The sequence below is a fragment of the Thunnus albacares genome, chromosome 3, assembly GCF_914725855.1.
Source record: "Thunnus albacares chromosome 3, fThuAlb1.1, whole genome shotgun sequence".
NCBI classification, from domain to species: domain Eukaryota; kingdom Metazoa; phylum Chordata; class Actinopteri; order Scombriformes; family Scombridae; genus Thunnus; species Thunnus albacares.
This window is the reverse complement of record NC_058108.1, coordinates 7425760-7441977: the sequence shown is the minus strand read 5'-3', so window position 1 is coordinate 7441977 and position 16218 is coordinate 7425760. Positions and strand designations below refer to the sequence as shown.

The following is a 16218-nucleotide window of genomic DNA, read 5'->3' as shown; positions in this document are numbered from 1 at the left end:
ACTCCAATAGATTTGACATGATTAGAGATCCTGCAGCAGGATCCGTCTCTAATTAATGTGGCGCCTACAGAGCACCCTGCCTCTCTTATGCAAATACTATAACTATATGTCATGTGACATTAAGGAAACCTGTTGAGATGAGAGGGAAGGTGTAATGCATCAGTGCAGCGGCTTTAGTTGTGAAGGATTTCAGCGGAAACACGCACTTCTGAAAAGCTCATGTAAACAATATTCATATGCTTATTTAGTCGAGTCTCTGAAGCAAGAAAGTCCAGAAACAGTGTGCACTGATTATGGGTCTGGTATGTAGGGTAAATCTTTAAGTTAAATAAAAGAAGGTAGTTTGAAGGGAAATGAATAATTGATAACATATGGCTTCCGTCGGCACAGAACAGAATGTTCTCGCTGCAGCAGCACCAGAGGCTGAAGGCTGATCTGCACCACAAACACCAGGCTCATTTTTCTGGTGACCATTTAAACTACCAATCTGAGACACACACACACACGCACGCACGCACTAAAACACACACATGCACACACACAATGTCACTAGCAGTGTGGCCTCTAATAGAAGCCTGAGGTCACAAAAAAAGGTAACCTTTAAGCATATAGTCTTTTATTATTATTGTCCGTCTGTGTATCCAAGTTTTGTGTGTGTTTCTTTGGAGGTTTTTGAGTGTATTTTTCTATATTTTGTTTTCAACAAGCAACACGGGTGCTCAGTCCACAATTTTTAAAGACAGTTTTTTCGAGGCCAGATTAATCCACTCACCACATCTGTCAGACTACTCATGCATAACTAGGGCTGCCACTACCAATTACTTTCATTATTGACTAATCTGCAGATTATTTTCTTGATTAATCACTATGTAAAATATAAAATCTTAAGATAATTGTGAAAAATACCCATCACAGCTTCTCCAGAGCCAAAGGTGACGTATTCAGTTTACTGGGTTTGGACCAACGATCCAAAACGCAAAGATGCCCAGTTTGTAATGATATAAAATGGAGAAAAGCAGCAAATACTCACATTGTTTGGCATTTTTGCTTCACAAGTGACTGAATTAATCAAGTATGATAATCAATAATATAATCAATTATCCAAATAGTAATAGATTAATTTTCTGTCAATCGACTAATTGATTAATTGACTCATTGTTTCAGCTCTTTGCAGGACATCAGCAAAAAACAAAAAGCACAAATGAAATGAACTTGGAGTCAGAAGTATCATTTTCTCATGTTTGGATGATGCAAAGAAGAAACATGTGGTGCAGGATGAACAACAACATGGTAAACTGTGACCTCCTGACGGTGGCTAACAAATGGCAAAGTGAAAACAAAAATCAATATTTGTAAATTTGTCATCCCCCCCCCCTAAAAAAAAAGAAAAAAAAAAAAAAAAAAAAAAGGCAAAGCAAAAAAAAAAACAGATAAGACTGAAATGTGAGAAAAAAGGAGTTTATCACGCACTTGCTTCCCAAACTTAATAGAAATTAAGGTTGTTGTTTTCTGTTCAGGATTCTGAGTTGAATCCATTCCAGAGGTTAAAACCTGGTTGAAAATTGATTGTGTTTCCTCTCCAGTGTAAATCCATCTTTTAGCCTGTTAAGCGGCTTTACTTACAGCACGTTGGTGGCCAGCGGGATGTCGGCTGGGGCCCTCTCCAGCCCGATGTTGGAGCAGTTGACGACGCAGGACGGTTGGGGCCCCGCCAGCGCGCAGCTGCAGTTAACGGGACAGGGGCTGCAGCTCCTGCCGCCGTCCCCCTGCGGCCCGGAGCCCCATACCTCCAGGCAGCAGAGCGCCACAAGCAGACTGGAAATGAAACTAAACCTCGGGACGCAGACGCCATGTTTTCGCTTGGATAAAGTCTGTCCATTTCCACAAGGCATAGCTTACTCACATCTCATCGCCTCTGATGGTGTAAGTCCTCTCACTCTGGGAAGAAACAAAATGCACAGGACAAAGGCAAACCCACGCGTCCTTTTTCACGGTTTTCATGTGAGGATACAAACACAGAAGAAGGGATGAACTTTTTGACGCCGTTATCTGCCGTTATATTCCCAGCGTTTTCTTTATTCTTCAGGTCGGATCCCCTTCCTCTGAAATTCTAACGGTGCGTCTCCACAATCCTTTTAGCGAAGAAAAAAGTTTTGGAGAACTTCCTCTCTCCTCCTCCTCCTCCTCCTCCTCCTCCTTCTTCATGCAGTTCCCCCTACCACCGCTGAGACTTTGCTCACAGTTTTATTTCCTCTGCGCCCTCAGTGGTTCTCAAAGTGGGGTCCAGGGATCCCAAGGGGTCGTTGAGGGAGTTCCAGGTGTTCCCAGCAAAAAGGGCAATAATTCATTTTCTCTATAATTCCATCCATAAGTAACACAGTGACAGAATGTGCGAGTATTGTGGTCATAGGTTTCATACACTCTCTGTAATAAACACATCTAAAAGCAAAAATCTTCAAAATAAATGGGGGTTTAATTTGTGTCAGTTGATGTGAAAAGGTTTGAGAACCACTGTATTAAAATATATTGAGATTAAATAATGTCCTAAAAAATCATCTAAATTATGAATATTATTGAGTTTTATCAAATAATATCTGCAGTCTTGCATGGAACGAAACTTCAAAATGAAGTTAAATCATTACAGAAAACTACAACCTTTTGTGTATGTTCCTATCAGGTTTACTTAACTATATGTCATGCTGGGGGGCCTGAATATGCACCATATACATTTTTACACAGGTCATCTTGACACCTTAATTCCATTTGTCATTTGATATTCAACAAATTTGCAGCAGCTAATCACAGACCAATTTAATGATGACAAACTCTGGGCCCGCCTGATGGTCTGAGGTCTGCTTTGCTCAGTTGGTCATCCAGCCTTGATCGCAGCGGAGTGTTAACATAGTGGCTAATAAAGCTTTTCTCAACAGCTTGGTACAGGATCCAGCAGAGGAGAAAAATCCATCCAGTCCATTTGTGAGGTCTCTGAATCATTCAGGGTTTCCAACATCCAACAGCTCCCCTTTTCTTTTCTAATTTATTTATTTTTAACATAACCAGATATTGCACATGACAGTATTATTTATTTAGTGAACAAACATTGTGTTTCATGTGATTGAATAATTGTCAGTGTATACAGTTTATGTCTGCCAGGTATCCTTAGAGGTGTCTTGGAGAGGTTGCGCTGGCAGGTCTCTTTGATGTGTCTTAGGAAGTCTGTCTCCGGGTAGACAGAGCCACTTAAAAAACTCAGCATGACGTGGTGACATTTGAACATGGAATTCAAGTTCAAGTCAAATCAATTTAATTCCTGTTACATTTATAGATGCTGTATTGACACAAAATTGTTAAGCCTTAAATAACTATGTGTGTGGCTAAGACAGAATAAAAGACACATACTGTGCGAAGAATAAGAGAGTTGATTTTTAACCGCACACTTCAGCCACCACTCTGTTTGATAAAAATTGTACCCTGTACCCAAAACCTCCACTATGCATAGATGGATTCTGAAATTCTTTAAAAGGTATATAAAAAAAATCAAAGTACACTTACAGAAAAATGAGAAATCACTTATCAGTTTCTAGCTGTCCCCTCATCTTGACCACCTTATGTGCTCCTTCACCACCAGAGATGTGAAATCTTTCATCAGTGACTTTGAAATGACAATTGTAAAACTTCATATTTTTCAGATATTTGAAAAAAGTGCCTTCCTCCCCCTCTATCCTCCCCTCCTCCTCCTCCTCCTCCCTCTCTCTCTGCAGTATCTCTGCAGTGCAGGGCACGTGTTAGAGGTGTTTCCTGGGTATTTGACTTGGCCGGGGCGCACCCATCCTCCCTGCAGGCGTCTGGTGCTCTGTACAAAGAAAAGAAGACTCCCACAATAACCCTCACACTCTCTTATCCTCATTGGCAGCATCTCAGAGTTCATATCTGAGAAGCACAACAAAAAAAAAAAAAAACCCAAACAAAAGTGTATTGAATTGAGAGGAGATGCACTAAATACGTTCAGTCAAATAACTCAAATGGTTACTTTTGAAAGTAAATAACTGCACTGTGATTTATGTCCAAACATATTATGCAAGAGTACACAACAGTATTAACCCCTTAATAAATTCCTTTAAGTAGCTTTAAAGGATTGGCGGCAATTTTCTATATTTTTCTTATTGTTAAAAAAATCTCATGGGCAGAGCAAAGTCTTTGAAGCCGTTTCTTAAATAAACTATGGTGAACATACTCTTTGGGGACAAGCAACATGTCACCAGTGCAGCAGTGTGATTCATTAATGTATTTTTATTAATTTCTGGACAAGAACAGAGCTCTATGGCACAGAGGAATACTATATATCAGGCTTTGGATACACACATAATACTTGTAAGTAGGATGAGTTCATTGTTGGTTTGGCTCTGCACATGATATTTGCAGACAATAAGAAAAACATAGAAAAATCACCAGCATTATCCTTCAAGGCTCTTTCACACTGTTATACAGTAGCCTGTATATTCTGTATAGTATAGCTTTTTGTTGAACCTATATGATACATAGACTCCACGATTTTCATGGCGGCACAGTTCTATCAAATGGAAATATTCAACACGTGTTGTGCAATATTTTATACATATTGCTACAAAATGTAGCTCTACATGTATTTAGTATTTTTGGGATTTCCACTGGAATTAAAAATTAAAGTTCTCTGTAAGTTTGGCTGCACTGTACAGGAAATAGCCTTGATAAAAACAAGGGTATGATTTATACATTAGAGGCATTTTGGCAAGATATGCTTAAAATGAAGGGGAAAAAAATAGAGAAAAAGTGCATAAAGAGAAACATAATAAAGAAAACGATACAAAATATCCATTATGGCTTAAACTTTCATGACCCTTGCTCCACATAAAAACTATAAAACGTGACACCCTAAAGAGTTGCCAATGAGTTTAACTTTGATGCCAGTCGTGATTTTATCTAAAGTGGTGCATCCTGCACCGTGGACATTTCAGGAATGAAACTTGAGTCTTCATTGGATGGCAGTTGTACTTTCTTATTGGAGAATCTACATCTTCTCTCGAGTCACAACTGTAAGCTCTTGAACCCCAGGTGCAGCCTCTCTGAAAGCTCCAGCACCAGTTTATACGAGGAGCTTTTTAGGTATTTGGTGCTTTTACAGTGAACAGAGACAAGGAAACGGCATAAAGGTCGAGACAATTTGTGTCAAGTTTAATTGTGTGGCCCATAATTAGAGTCTCAAAGGGCTTGGCATTCAGTACAAGGAAAATAAAATCATCTTAACTCAGCAAAGAGAAAACCTCTGCAGAAAATGTCAGCGTGTTAGATCTTACTGCAGCCTGAAGATAAAACATGCATTTTTATTATGTTCAGGTTAGTTAGGTGTGGTTCAATTAAATCAATGAATCAGGTGTTCTGCATATCATGTTATAATTTTACAAAAATTATATTAAAAAGAACAAAATTAGTTACTGCCATTTTAGTTTTACATGTGTGAAAATGTTATGTGTAATACTAGATCACAGGTGATTCCATAAAACAATAACTTGATTAGGTTTAATAACATTGTAATATTAATTTGGCATCCAGTAGATTTTATGCTGATCTGACCATGGAGGACTAGTGGACTGGAAATGTATTATTTTGTATTCATCTGGCCCGGACTGGTCCAGTCCGGGCCGGGTGAAGGTAAAATGAGCTTGGCCCCTGTTTGGTTATGGGGAGGGTCCTCCAGCCTGGCCAGGAAAACAGCACTTACTGAGGCCTCTGTCTGTGTTATTGTAGGGCTACAGGAAGAGCGGGGGAGAAGAGGGGGGGGGAGGGAGGGATGAGGAGAGAATGCAGAAGGTCTGCAGAGGGACGAGAGATGAAGGGTGAAGGAGACGGAGGAACAGAGTAGAGAGGATTGGAAGAACTGTTGTCACAGGGTGAAAGACGGGGCGTTGAGGATGTGGGCATAAAAGAAGACGATAATGATTCAGACGAGCGGAAAGTGGGAAGAAGAAAAATCTTGTGAAAAGAGGTTGATTGTAATTGTAAGAGTGCAACGGTGAAAAGTGAAGAAATAGTGGCTCTAAATTTAGAAACAGCTCTTCGACTATCCCTCTGTCTGAGTTCTTTCCTCTTATTTCAGAGATTACCCGATTACAGATATGTTTATGAATTATTTGGGACAATTGTTGATGTGTCTTTTCTGATTTTTATTACGGTGCAAGCTAAATGTTTGCTACGCACACCTTACATGTATGCAGTTTTTGTGGAGATCTTCCTTTTCTGCTTTCAGAGCTTCGGGAACTGTCGCTGCTGTGAGGACAGTATTCCCACAGAGACAATATACACCGAGAGAGATGATGTAAAGCAATGCAATACTAATATTACTCTATTTGTTTGTGTGTTGATTCACTTACACTGAACATTTGAAATGTGTTTCTGTAGTTTGTTCACCTTAGAAACACCATATACTGTCATCTACTTCAGATACAGTTGAATAACTCAAGACCAATAACAACAAATCAATGGTACCTGGCAGGAATGAAAAGCAAAGGAATCTATCCATCCATCCATCCATCCATCCATCCATCTAAAGCTCACAATAAGCTACTACCAAAAAGTGTATGATCATGTATGTTCAATAAAACCAGAGCAAAAAATGATGCATAGAAAAAGTACAATATGGTCTGACAAGGTACATTTTACTTGTGTTTATTGACATTACATTGTTCAGTGTTCGTTTGTTTAAAGATTTTTCCATTTACAGTATTTATTGAATTATTTTACTTTACTGTGAATGAGGAATACAATGAAGTACCCGGTGTCTCGGTGAATGTAGGGTAGTTATAATAAGCTTTGGTTTCAGCCCTACACCTTTTCTCTCTTATTTAAGAGGATTTGTTGACTGTTTTTGTTAAATGTGCTTATGGGTATGTATTCTGGTTAGATAACATTTGCATTAACTTTTATGTGTCGCAGACCGAAAATAAAGAGTCTACAGTCGTGCTAGCTGTTCTGTGAGGCTGCACTTCTGTGATTCGAGCTAGATAAAATAAATTAAAAAAGAATATCTTGCAATGTACAAAAGGTCACTGAGTTTATGTAATGTTGGTCTGTACTTGTAACATGTCTTGTAGCTCTTGTCCTCTTAATTCTATATTTTATAACTTTGTATGTATAACGTTGTATGTAACATTGTGTGTAAGAAAGAGAAACTGTTCAATATTTTCTTTTCTTCACTTTTAATACAGTAATGCTGATGTACAGAGTAATAAGATGTTACAGCATCTTGTAATCATTTCTCAACTTCTCAAATTGTAAAAAATGTTCTTTGAGAGCTGGACCAATAAAAAAACCCATTCTTCTCCTTTCATTGTTAACTGTCAATATAAAAATCATCATCTTAGATGTTGGCAGTGAGAGTACTGGCAGTGACAGCTATACAACTAAATAGTGAACACACAGAGGGGAATAGAAAGCTTTGAGATATTCATTCAGCTTTGAGAAAATGTGAAGGTTTTATTGTCCAGAAGACATACCAAGGCCAAGAAGTAGGCAGTAGTATTCTCCATCAAACTTCATGACCACAGGTAATAAGATAAACCTACGTTAAGCTACAATCCCATTGGGCCCAGTAAAAACATTGAGCATAAGCCACTCAAGTCCAGTCATGAGAAATCTATAGACTCAAATAAATAGCCGGCTAGAAACAGTTGACAATAGTTCTGAATCTCTCTTTGTGTTATTCTCCACACTGAGGTGCGTTTTCCTTGACGCTGGCAAACTCTGATTCTCTTCATTCTTATTTAAACAGTCAGGTTCACCGGGGACACTTGCCATTCAGTTGCTAACTCTTTAGCAACAGCTTTTAAAGTCAGCTCACGCTCAGCCTGTAGCTCAGGTGCTACTGTTATAACTGTAGCATCAGTGGTTCAATCCTGTCCTCGTGTGAAAGTGTCCTTGAGCAAGACATTCAACCCAAAGTTGCTCCAGGCGTGTGTGCATGAGGTGGAGGTGAGGGGGGATGATAAATCAAAGTCACTTTGGACAAACGCATCTGCCAAGTGAATGTAATGAACTGTTGTCTCATCTCATCGAGGAAGTGGAATCATTTTTGCTAGTTCTTGGTTTCAGTGATGTCACAGCGATACAGATGATTCACTACTTGTGGCGAGCCTCCTGTGGCAAGAAGAGTGAATTGCACTCCTTTGTGTGAAAAGTGCTTGATACCTAAAATGACATTATTAAATTGGTAAACACCATTATATTTAGTTTAAAGCGTTCACTAATTTCTTTGTTAACAACTATAACGCCTGCTTACACAGTATACAGCTGTAGAAATCTGTTATCAAATTATATTTAATTCAAATGTTCATATACAGTATGAACAATTCAAACCCTAATCGAGCATGTGCATCCATCCATTTGTCATTCTCTTTTTAGAAAAGCAAACTGCTTCACTGATTTTACACTTCCTGCAACTATGAATTACTTTCTAAGAATGTGTAGTTGGACATTGATTATTTATACAACAAAATCAGTGTGTATTTTCTATTGAGCATAACTGTGTTTAGCATAACCGGCTCCAAGAAGCAAGAAGCAGCTTTACTACTTAACTTAACGGAACCTCAACAAAACTGGAACATGGATCCATGTAAAAAGGCCTTTTATCCAGATAACTCTGAGTCATGCACTAATAAATATTTAATGTTTGTTATCACTGTTGTTCACTATCAAAAGGGGACCTACAGTGAAGTGTTTGCTATGCTTTGTTAATACAGCTGATGAAATGTTAACTACAGATTACCTATCAGTGGTGATATACAGTCTTTAAAACATAAACAGTGGTCCTGTCACTAATGTTATATGTGCTGTATAAATGTGACAAAAAAAAGATTTTTTTTAAAAGTCAAAACAGGAAAATTGTCAAACATCTTATAACTTAGGTTTTAAAAAAAAAAAAAAATCCTGAACTAGACACACAAGTTGTGCTAAAGCCACACCAAACATGTCGAGTGGGAGTGGGAAGACGTGGATGGCCTGGGGAAAAGACTAGTCTAATTGCATCATCTAATTGCATCATGGGTAGTGCAGTTAGGCTTCAGAGAAAGAAACCTATAGAGAATAAAAATATTCTATTATGAGTGCCCTGACTTTAGAAACATGCAGTACTAAATTGGAGGAGGACTCTGCTTTGAAGACCTGATAAAAAACAGACACTATAAGATATATTTATATATTTGCTGATAACAATTTTACAGTGTGTTTTAACTAATTTATTAACTGTTTATACGGATTGAGAGGCAAGTTTAAATGTGTTTATAAATGTGTTTTAAACTACTGAAGCTATATGATCACAGATATGTTGTACTGTGTTATCAGACTTTCATTAATTGTTTATACACCAGTTATAAATGTACACTATAGTGTGTGAAAAGCCATTTACTAATTGTTTATATACTGTTTATGAATGCTAAATAGGGGGGTTAAAATAAAATGTTACCATTAAGCAACAGTCAGCTGTTTACCATGCGAGACAGCTGGATTCGTGAGATCACGACATCACATGAGGATCCATCTTGTCAGGCTTCAAGTTAACGCTTGTGTCCGAACCAATGGTGGTTTGGACCAATCAGCATCCCATGAGGATTCTCCTGTCATCTTGTGATTTTGTGATCTTGTGAATCTAGCTGCCTCACAAGGTAAGACAATGATAGACAGATGGTTCATCTAATTACCTGCCAAGTATTTTTTGAAAGTGCCTGCCCTTTTCTAAACAGTTTCCAAGGACGACGTCTCAATAGTGTGATCTAATGGGCTATTGATTGTCAGCTTTTCATGATCACAGTTGAATTGTCTGTCTGCGAAGAGAAATGATGACTCAGACTTTGCAAATAAAGAGAGAACAGTGCATGTTTTTGTGTCTGTGAGAGGGGAAGAGAGTAATAAGCAGTGTTTGTTCGATCAATGAACTTGTTTATGAATCAATCAATAAATATTGCTATTTTTACAGAGTTAATCGCTATGTGCTACGTTGACAGAATAAATCAATACATTCAGTATTTAAAGTAATAATCTCAAAGAGTTTCTCTTAAATAAATGCCTGTTAAGTCACTATCGCTGAATGAGGTAACACAATGGTGATTGATTCTATGGTCCACTGATGAAGCCCTTTCATTTGCAGTATTACAAACTGGGCGTCAGTGGCGACATTCCTGGGAAAAATCACAAGTGGCACACAGTTAGTAACGCATTTTCCATCACCTAGCAGTGGTTGGTCTGCCAGAGAGGGAAGGCGCAGCTAATGCAACAGACTCACTCACAAACTGTTAACTGACTGATGTCACACAGGCAACACTGTTTGGATCTCTGGGAAGTGAGGTCCAAAACCACTGACCCACTGGTGGTCCAGACCAATCAGCGCCACAAATCCAGCTGCCTCGCAAGGTAAGACGGTGACAGACAGTGATAGACAGATGGGTCATCCAATCATCTGCCAAGTATTTTTTTGAAAGTGCCTGCCCTTTTCCAAACAGTTTCCATTGATGACTTCTCAGATGGTTCTGTGTAACAAACCATCTGGCATGTCAGGTTAAAACATGCCAACGCCTTTGCACAACCCTGCTGGAAGGTGCCACATTGCTGGATTTTGTGTGAATGCAGAGCTTCATCCTGTCTGCTGTGGCCTCTCTGCTCTGCGTGTGTGTAGCTCAGCCCTGCCCTCGGTCAAGCAGACACACAGACCTGCGGCTCTTTATACATCCATGACACAGAGACAGAGAGCAGAGCGGAGAGACAGAGACAGTGATGTAACCTGGTTGCGATGGTACAAGACCCGATAAGTTTCATTCACTCGAATTAGTCAAATCAAGTCATTTTTTGGAAGTTGCTGTCTTTTTAGTGTCAAATTCCCTCTTTTTGTTACAATACTTCCACTGCGGCTGAACAGGACTCTGCCCACTGTCTACTTTGTGACACAAAGATGGAATTTTTTAGTTAAAAGACTGTAACTGGGGAAGATATCCACCTTATTTGACTAACTCAGACAGCTGAAGTCTCCTATTAGCTTCAAACAAACTTTTAAATACATTTTTGTTCAAAACGACGACGTGGATTTTGTCACCCATCACTTACATCAGGTAGTCTATGAGAGAGAGCGGCTGCACCGGAGATGGGCTCCTGAATACATCTCAAACTTAGACCTAAAAAGTGGGACATTTTGCAAAATAACCTTCAAATCATTTTTAGAAAAGACATCATTAATCAGCAGGAACAGAAGATGAAATATCATCTTTGGATATCTCTCTGGACTGGAGAGTAAACACCGAAAGCAGTGCAACAGGATTTGGAAGCAGGGCAAGCGTGGAGGAGTGCAAGCCAGGCTAACTGTTAACCCATATACAACATCCAACAATCATATTGCCTAATGTTCTCTGGACAGCAAAATGGATGATATAACTCCCCCATCAGTGCTGATACACTGTGCTGCTAACTGCTCTTTCATTTTTCTTTTTTTTTCTCTTGGGATTTATGTGTTTTAATCATTTTTTTAAAGTGAATTTTTAGATATACAGTATATCTTTATCCTCTCTGTTGTTGTTGCACTGCTGTAAGCTGGGAGGAACAGCATTTTGTTTTTTTGTGTTTGCAAATACACATGAAAATAATCTTTGCACATATTCAGATTTGGTTATATAGTTTAGTTTTAAGTTTCACAGATAGACTGCTGAGCCAGGCCGTTCTGCAGTACAGCATGACACTCTGAATAACCGATTTATAAAACAGAAAAATAATCTGGCTACTGGCTCCAAAAGATCTGAGTTCATGAAAAAAGTAAATGCAACGCTGAATCTTCTTACAAATAAATTCTATATAAGGACTCCAGGATAGGATGGCATCTATCATAACACCCAGGTATCTGTGTAAAGAGACTTTTTTAATTTCTACATTGTGGATTGTCACTGGAGGCAGATGACAATCAGGAGGAAGGCCAAAAATAATTTCCTCTGTCTTATTAGTATTAATAGGCATTTTTGTCACAGCATTCAATTAGCCAGTCACATTACACTGGTACTGTCTGGGGTCATAGCTGTCAGTCAGCAGAGATAGTGAAGGGGAATAATCAGAGTATTTTAAAAGAAACTGATTGGGCACACTGATGGTGCAATCTGAAGTGTGCAATGTAAACAACACAGGTGAGCTAATGCAGCCTTGAGGTGCTCCAACTTTAGTCCTGATTGGAGAGGAAAGTGTATCATTTACCTTTCCTTACCTTCTGTTTGTGAGAAAAAGAGTTGCACCAGTAAATGAGGTTTGGATTAAACTGTAACAGTAAATATTTAAAAGCTTCAAGGGTTTAATGTTTCTTGAAAGATTGCCACGTCCTGTAGCATATGTAGTGCAGAAGAATATGGTGTACTTTCTACTTCTCCTAGTTCACACAAACTTTTTTTCTTCCCATACCCAGAATTACAGTTTCTATTATGTTTTTACTTGACCTGCTGGGACTCAATTTATTCCCTGCTTTCCATAATTTTTGTGGATTGCTGTAACTGACCCAGCTCTGGTGCTTACTCTCTCCTAAACCTCCTTAGGCACAATCATGGGCACTTGCCAAAAATAAGCTGTTGTTGCCTATATATAATTAATATTAAACACTAATATGTTTATATATTGAGCAGGAGTATATTCAGCTGCTTGACTTCTACGTGTACCAATTATGATAATTATTATAATGTTAGAATTATCTCTGTTTTGTTGTTGGACATGTTTTCCTGTTTTCCTTTCCTCCCTCTCTTTCTCTCTTTCTCTCTCTCTCTCTCGCTCACACACACACACACACACACACACACACACACACACACACACTGCCCACAGGACAATAATGTCCTCTGACAGGCTGGTAAGGTCAACCCTCGGGCTGTGTGATAGCTTCACTCCAGGGGATTGTTGAGGAGACGGGCATAGACTCTTCCCTCTTTACCCACCTGACACTCTATAGTTATTAACTAAAGAGAGAGAGAGAGTGTGTGTGTGTGTGTGTGTGTGTGTGTGGTATGGGGGGTGAGTTAGTGGGAGGGGGGTCCTCCTCTCCCTGCAACCACACTCCCTGCAGAGAAGGAATACATGGAAAAAAGAGGTAGCATGGGAGGCTACTAAGCAGTGGAAATTATGTTATGATCACGGGAGCGTATAAGCATCCTGACGTATCTGCTTTGTCTGCTGCTACTCTGCTGTTCTGTGTGTGTGTGTGTGTGTGTGTGTGTGTGTGTGCAGAAAGAGTAACAGGTAGGACTTGTCTGTTAGTAACATATTTTCAGATGCCTGACATTTACGTAATTAAAATTAATAAATAGTGTGAGGAAGAAAAAACGTTTTAAAAGCATTTATGAAATGCCACGTCTCAGCCTTTCATGAAATAACATAATAGCACCATTACATTGTGCATTATTATCTTATGCAGAAAAAGTCAATTCTTATTCATGCATGACACACATGAGTATGAACTTAAAGATGTAGATTATATGTTGTGGAAAAAATTATGCAAGCATTTTGCTCTTTCTCCATGGAAATGGATTATGTGAGATTATCCCAAACTTGACATCTTTTATTTTCACCTGTTTGTAAAGTTTGAGTTCTTTACAAATATTCTACATATGATTCGAAGATTGAACTCATCCACCTGTTTCAGTGTTTCTGTTTGATGCCTGGAAAGCTAAATTTCCAAGTCAGTCTGCATGGTTGCAGTGGAAATCTTATTTAATATTAGTGAGCCATTCAAACTCACACTGCTGAACACTGCATTGTTAAAAGTGGCTTTAAATTCATCCCTTTGGAATGCAACAAGATGGCAGCAGCATCCTCTGGGGGCTCATTTTACAGCTTACTACCAGTGACTCAGGATTTGTGCAGAGGAAGCAGAAAAGGACAACAAAAAGGTAAACAAATCATTCCAAATCTTTTCAAACATAAGGAACTCACACAGCAAGCACAAGCAGTGCTAGTATTATCAAAAAACCCACTGACAAGGTGAGAATCACAGTCGTAATGGATAGACAAGATTATTTTTATTTGCAAAATAAGTTGTTCTTGCTGTTTCATTTTTTACTGTTTACTGATACCAAGAAGACTATCTGGGAGAATGAAGGTTTATTTCTTTAGCTCTTAACCGCAATAGCATTCTCAAAGGGCTTCATAGACAGTATACTTGTCACTCATGCAGGAAAAAATCCCAGGAAAAAGAACCTGAAGTAATGGTTACATGGCCTGTGCCCTTCAGTATCCTACTGGGCAGGTTAATAGTCTCAGAGAAGGGCAGATTACCATATGAACCTGATTTCAATACATAATAGTCAAGGATAAGTTAGATTGCATGCTCAAAGTAAAGCCCATACACTCACTGCTGGATTGCTTTAGCTCACTTCAAGTGGAAGGTAAGAAAGTTGTCATATCCATGAACCTTGCAACGAGGCATAACAGACCCTCAATACACACAGCAGTCTTAAGGACAAGTGGAATTTTCAAAAATCAATACAGTGGCCCATCCTAAGAGGTCGCAGCAGCTCCTTGTTGAGAGTAGCCAGTTTGTCACCGTCTATCATACCCACACCTACTTATAACCTTTGTCTTTGTCAGGCAAGGGTGTAGTGTGACTAAAGGGTCAGAACCAAGCGGCAACTACCACAGCCTGAGGTTGAAGCCAATGTGGAAGTACATAAAAGTGCGATACCACCAACGGCCACTAGATGCTGGCTCCAGTAGACTCCCATTCAAACTACGTCAACTTCCATTTTGAAATACTAAGTCAATAATGTTTTTTCACTGAGTCATTATATTATCAAACACTAAATATGGGTTCTCTAATAAGTGTGCTGGTGCTCATTTTGGAAATAATTGCTCTGCTAATAATATTTGACGAATTATCATAGCTCATCTGCTGCAATCCCTGGCTCCGAGCTGGACTATTGTTGCAATATTTCACTAAGTTTAATGTTACTTGATTTTGATAACTGCTGTTTTAGTACAATTTAGCTAAAGTAGCTAATGTTTGAGTGTGCCCAATAAGCTTGTGTTCACTTCTGTCCGAGGTAGTGGGACGTGTTTTCGGAGCTTGAAAGGCAACACCCTACGCTATTTGGAAGGTCCTGGCTCCAAATAGAAAAGATGGCACCGACCATAAGCTGCAACTCTGAGCTTGAAACTGGTTCCAATGCAAACCAATGGGTGACATCACACCTTGCTACATCCATATTTATACACATGGTCAGAACATATTAAACTGGGATGCTTTGTTGCATGTCATTCCCCTCGCTCTCCCCAAATTTCCTCTATCTCTCTCTCTGACTAATAAATGCAAAACGCCAAAAACATATTATTTGTGGGAATACATCATACTTTGCCAAATAGCACCAAATAGCATCAATGACACAGTTGGGCAGGGGTGAGATGTACAATATGGACAGCAAATGAGGAATACATTGATATATGGAATATGTTTTGTTGATGTTGAAATGTGGTAGCAGCTACAGTGGAACATTTAGTTATATCAAGACTCATTGTGTGAGATTGTGCTGGATCAGCTGTGGCTTACTTCTGATGATGTGCTCTCTGAAAAACACTCACCTCGTACTTTCAGATTTGCTGGGCAAGTGATTTTAGCAAAATGCACTGGCCTTTAGTTTGCCTGCCATACACCAGTTAATGGTATCCAGAGGAGTTTGTGACCACTAGCAGTACCATGGAGTGATGTATTTATGAGTGGGTCCCTGTTTTTGTTTGTATCAAGCTTGCTCATGTGATTGCACGCCCTCCCTGCTGTCAGTTTCACACTGTTCTCCTGACAGTTGGTGGCAGTATTGCCAGGAAACATAGCACTGTGGCAATGACAGTGAAGAAGAAGACTGCAAGCAAACAACCATCCATCCATGATTTTGAATATTTAAAAAACTGCTTTGCAGATGTTTTATGTGGAAGAAAATGCATCGAATGTGACACTGGATATAAATGTAAGTTTTTTGTTGTTTACAAGAGAAACCCACAGGGCACCTTTAAATTTCCAGTCAGTGGATGAGGTTATGAAGATTTTTAGTACTGCCTGCTGCAACCGTTACACTAACGTTGATTCTAATCTGAACTGCTGACATTAAAGTCAGCTTTTTTGCAGAGATCAATAGCCATAAATTACAATGTTCTCAAAAGAATAGGCTGTCAATAGTTGGCCCTTACAAG

The 16218-nt window shown here is 39.0% G+C and overlaps 1 protein-coding gene across 2 annotated transcripts in view; it reads right to left on the bottom strand.

The window, feature by feature from the left end:
• pkd1a (polycystic kidney disease 1a) overlaps window positions 1-2807 on the bottom strand; it is a 68426-nt gene extending 65619 nt beyond the window's left edge. For both annotated transcript variants that reach the window (XM_044346065.1, XM_044346067.1), the window contains exon 1: window positions 1624-2807. In XM_044346065.1, coding sequence (XP_044202000.1) covers window positions 1624-1892 — 269 coding nt within the window. In that variant the 5' untranslated portion in view covers window positions 1893-2807. The remainder of the gene's footprint in view (window positions 1-1623) is intronic.
• Window positions 2808-16218: the final 13411 nt, after the last annotated feature.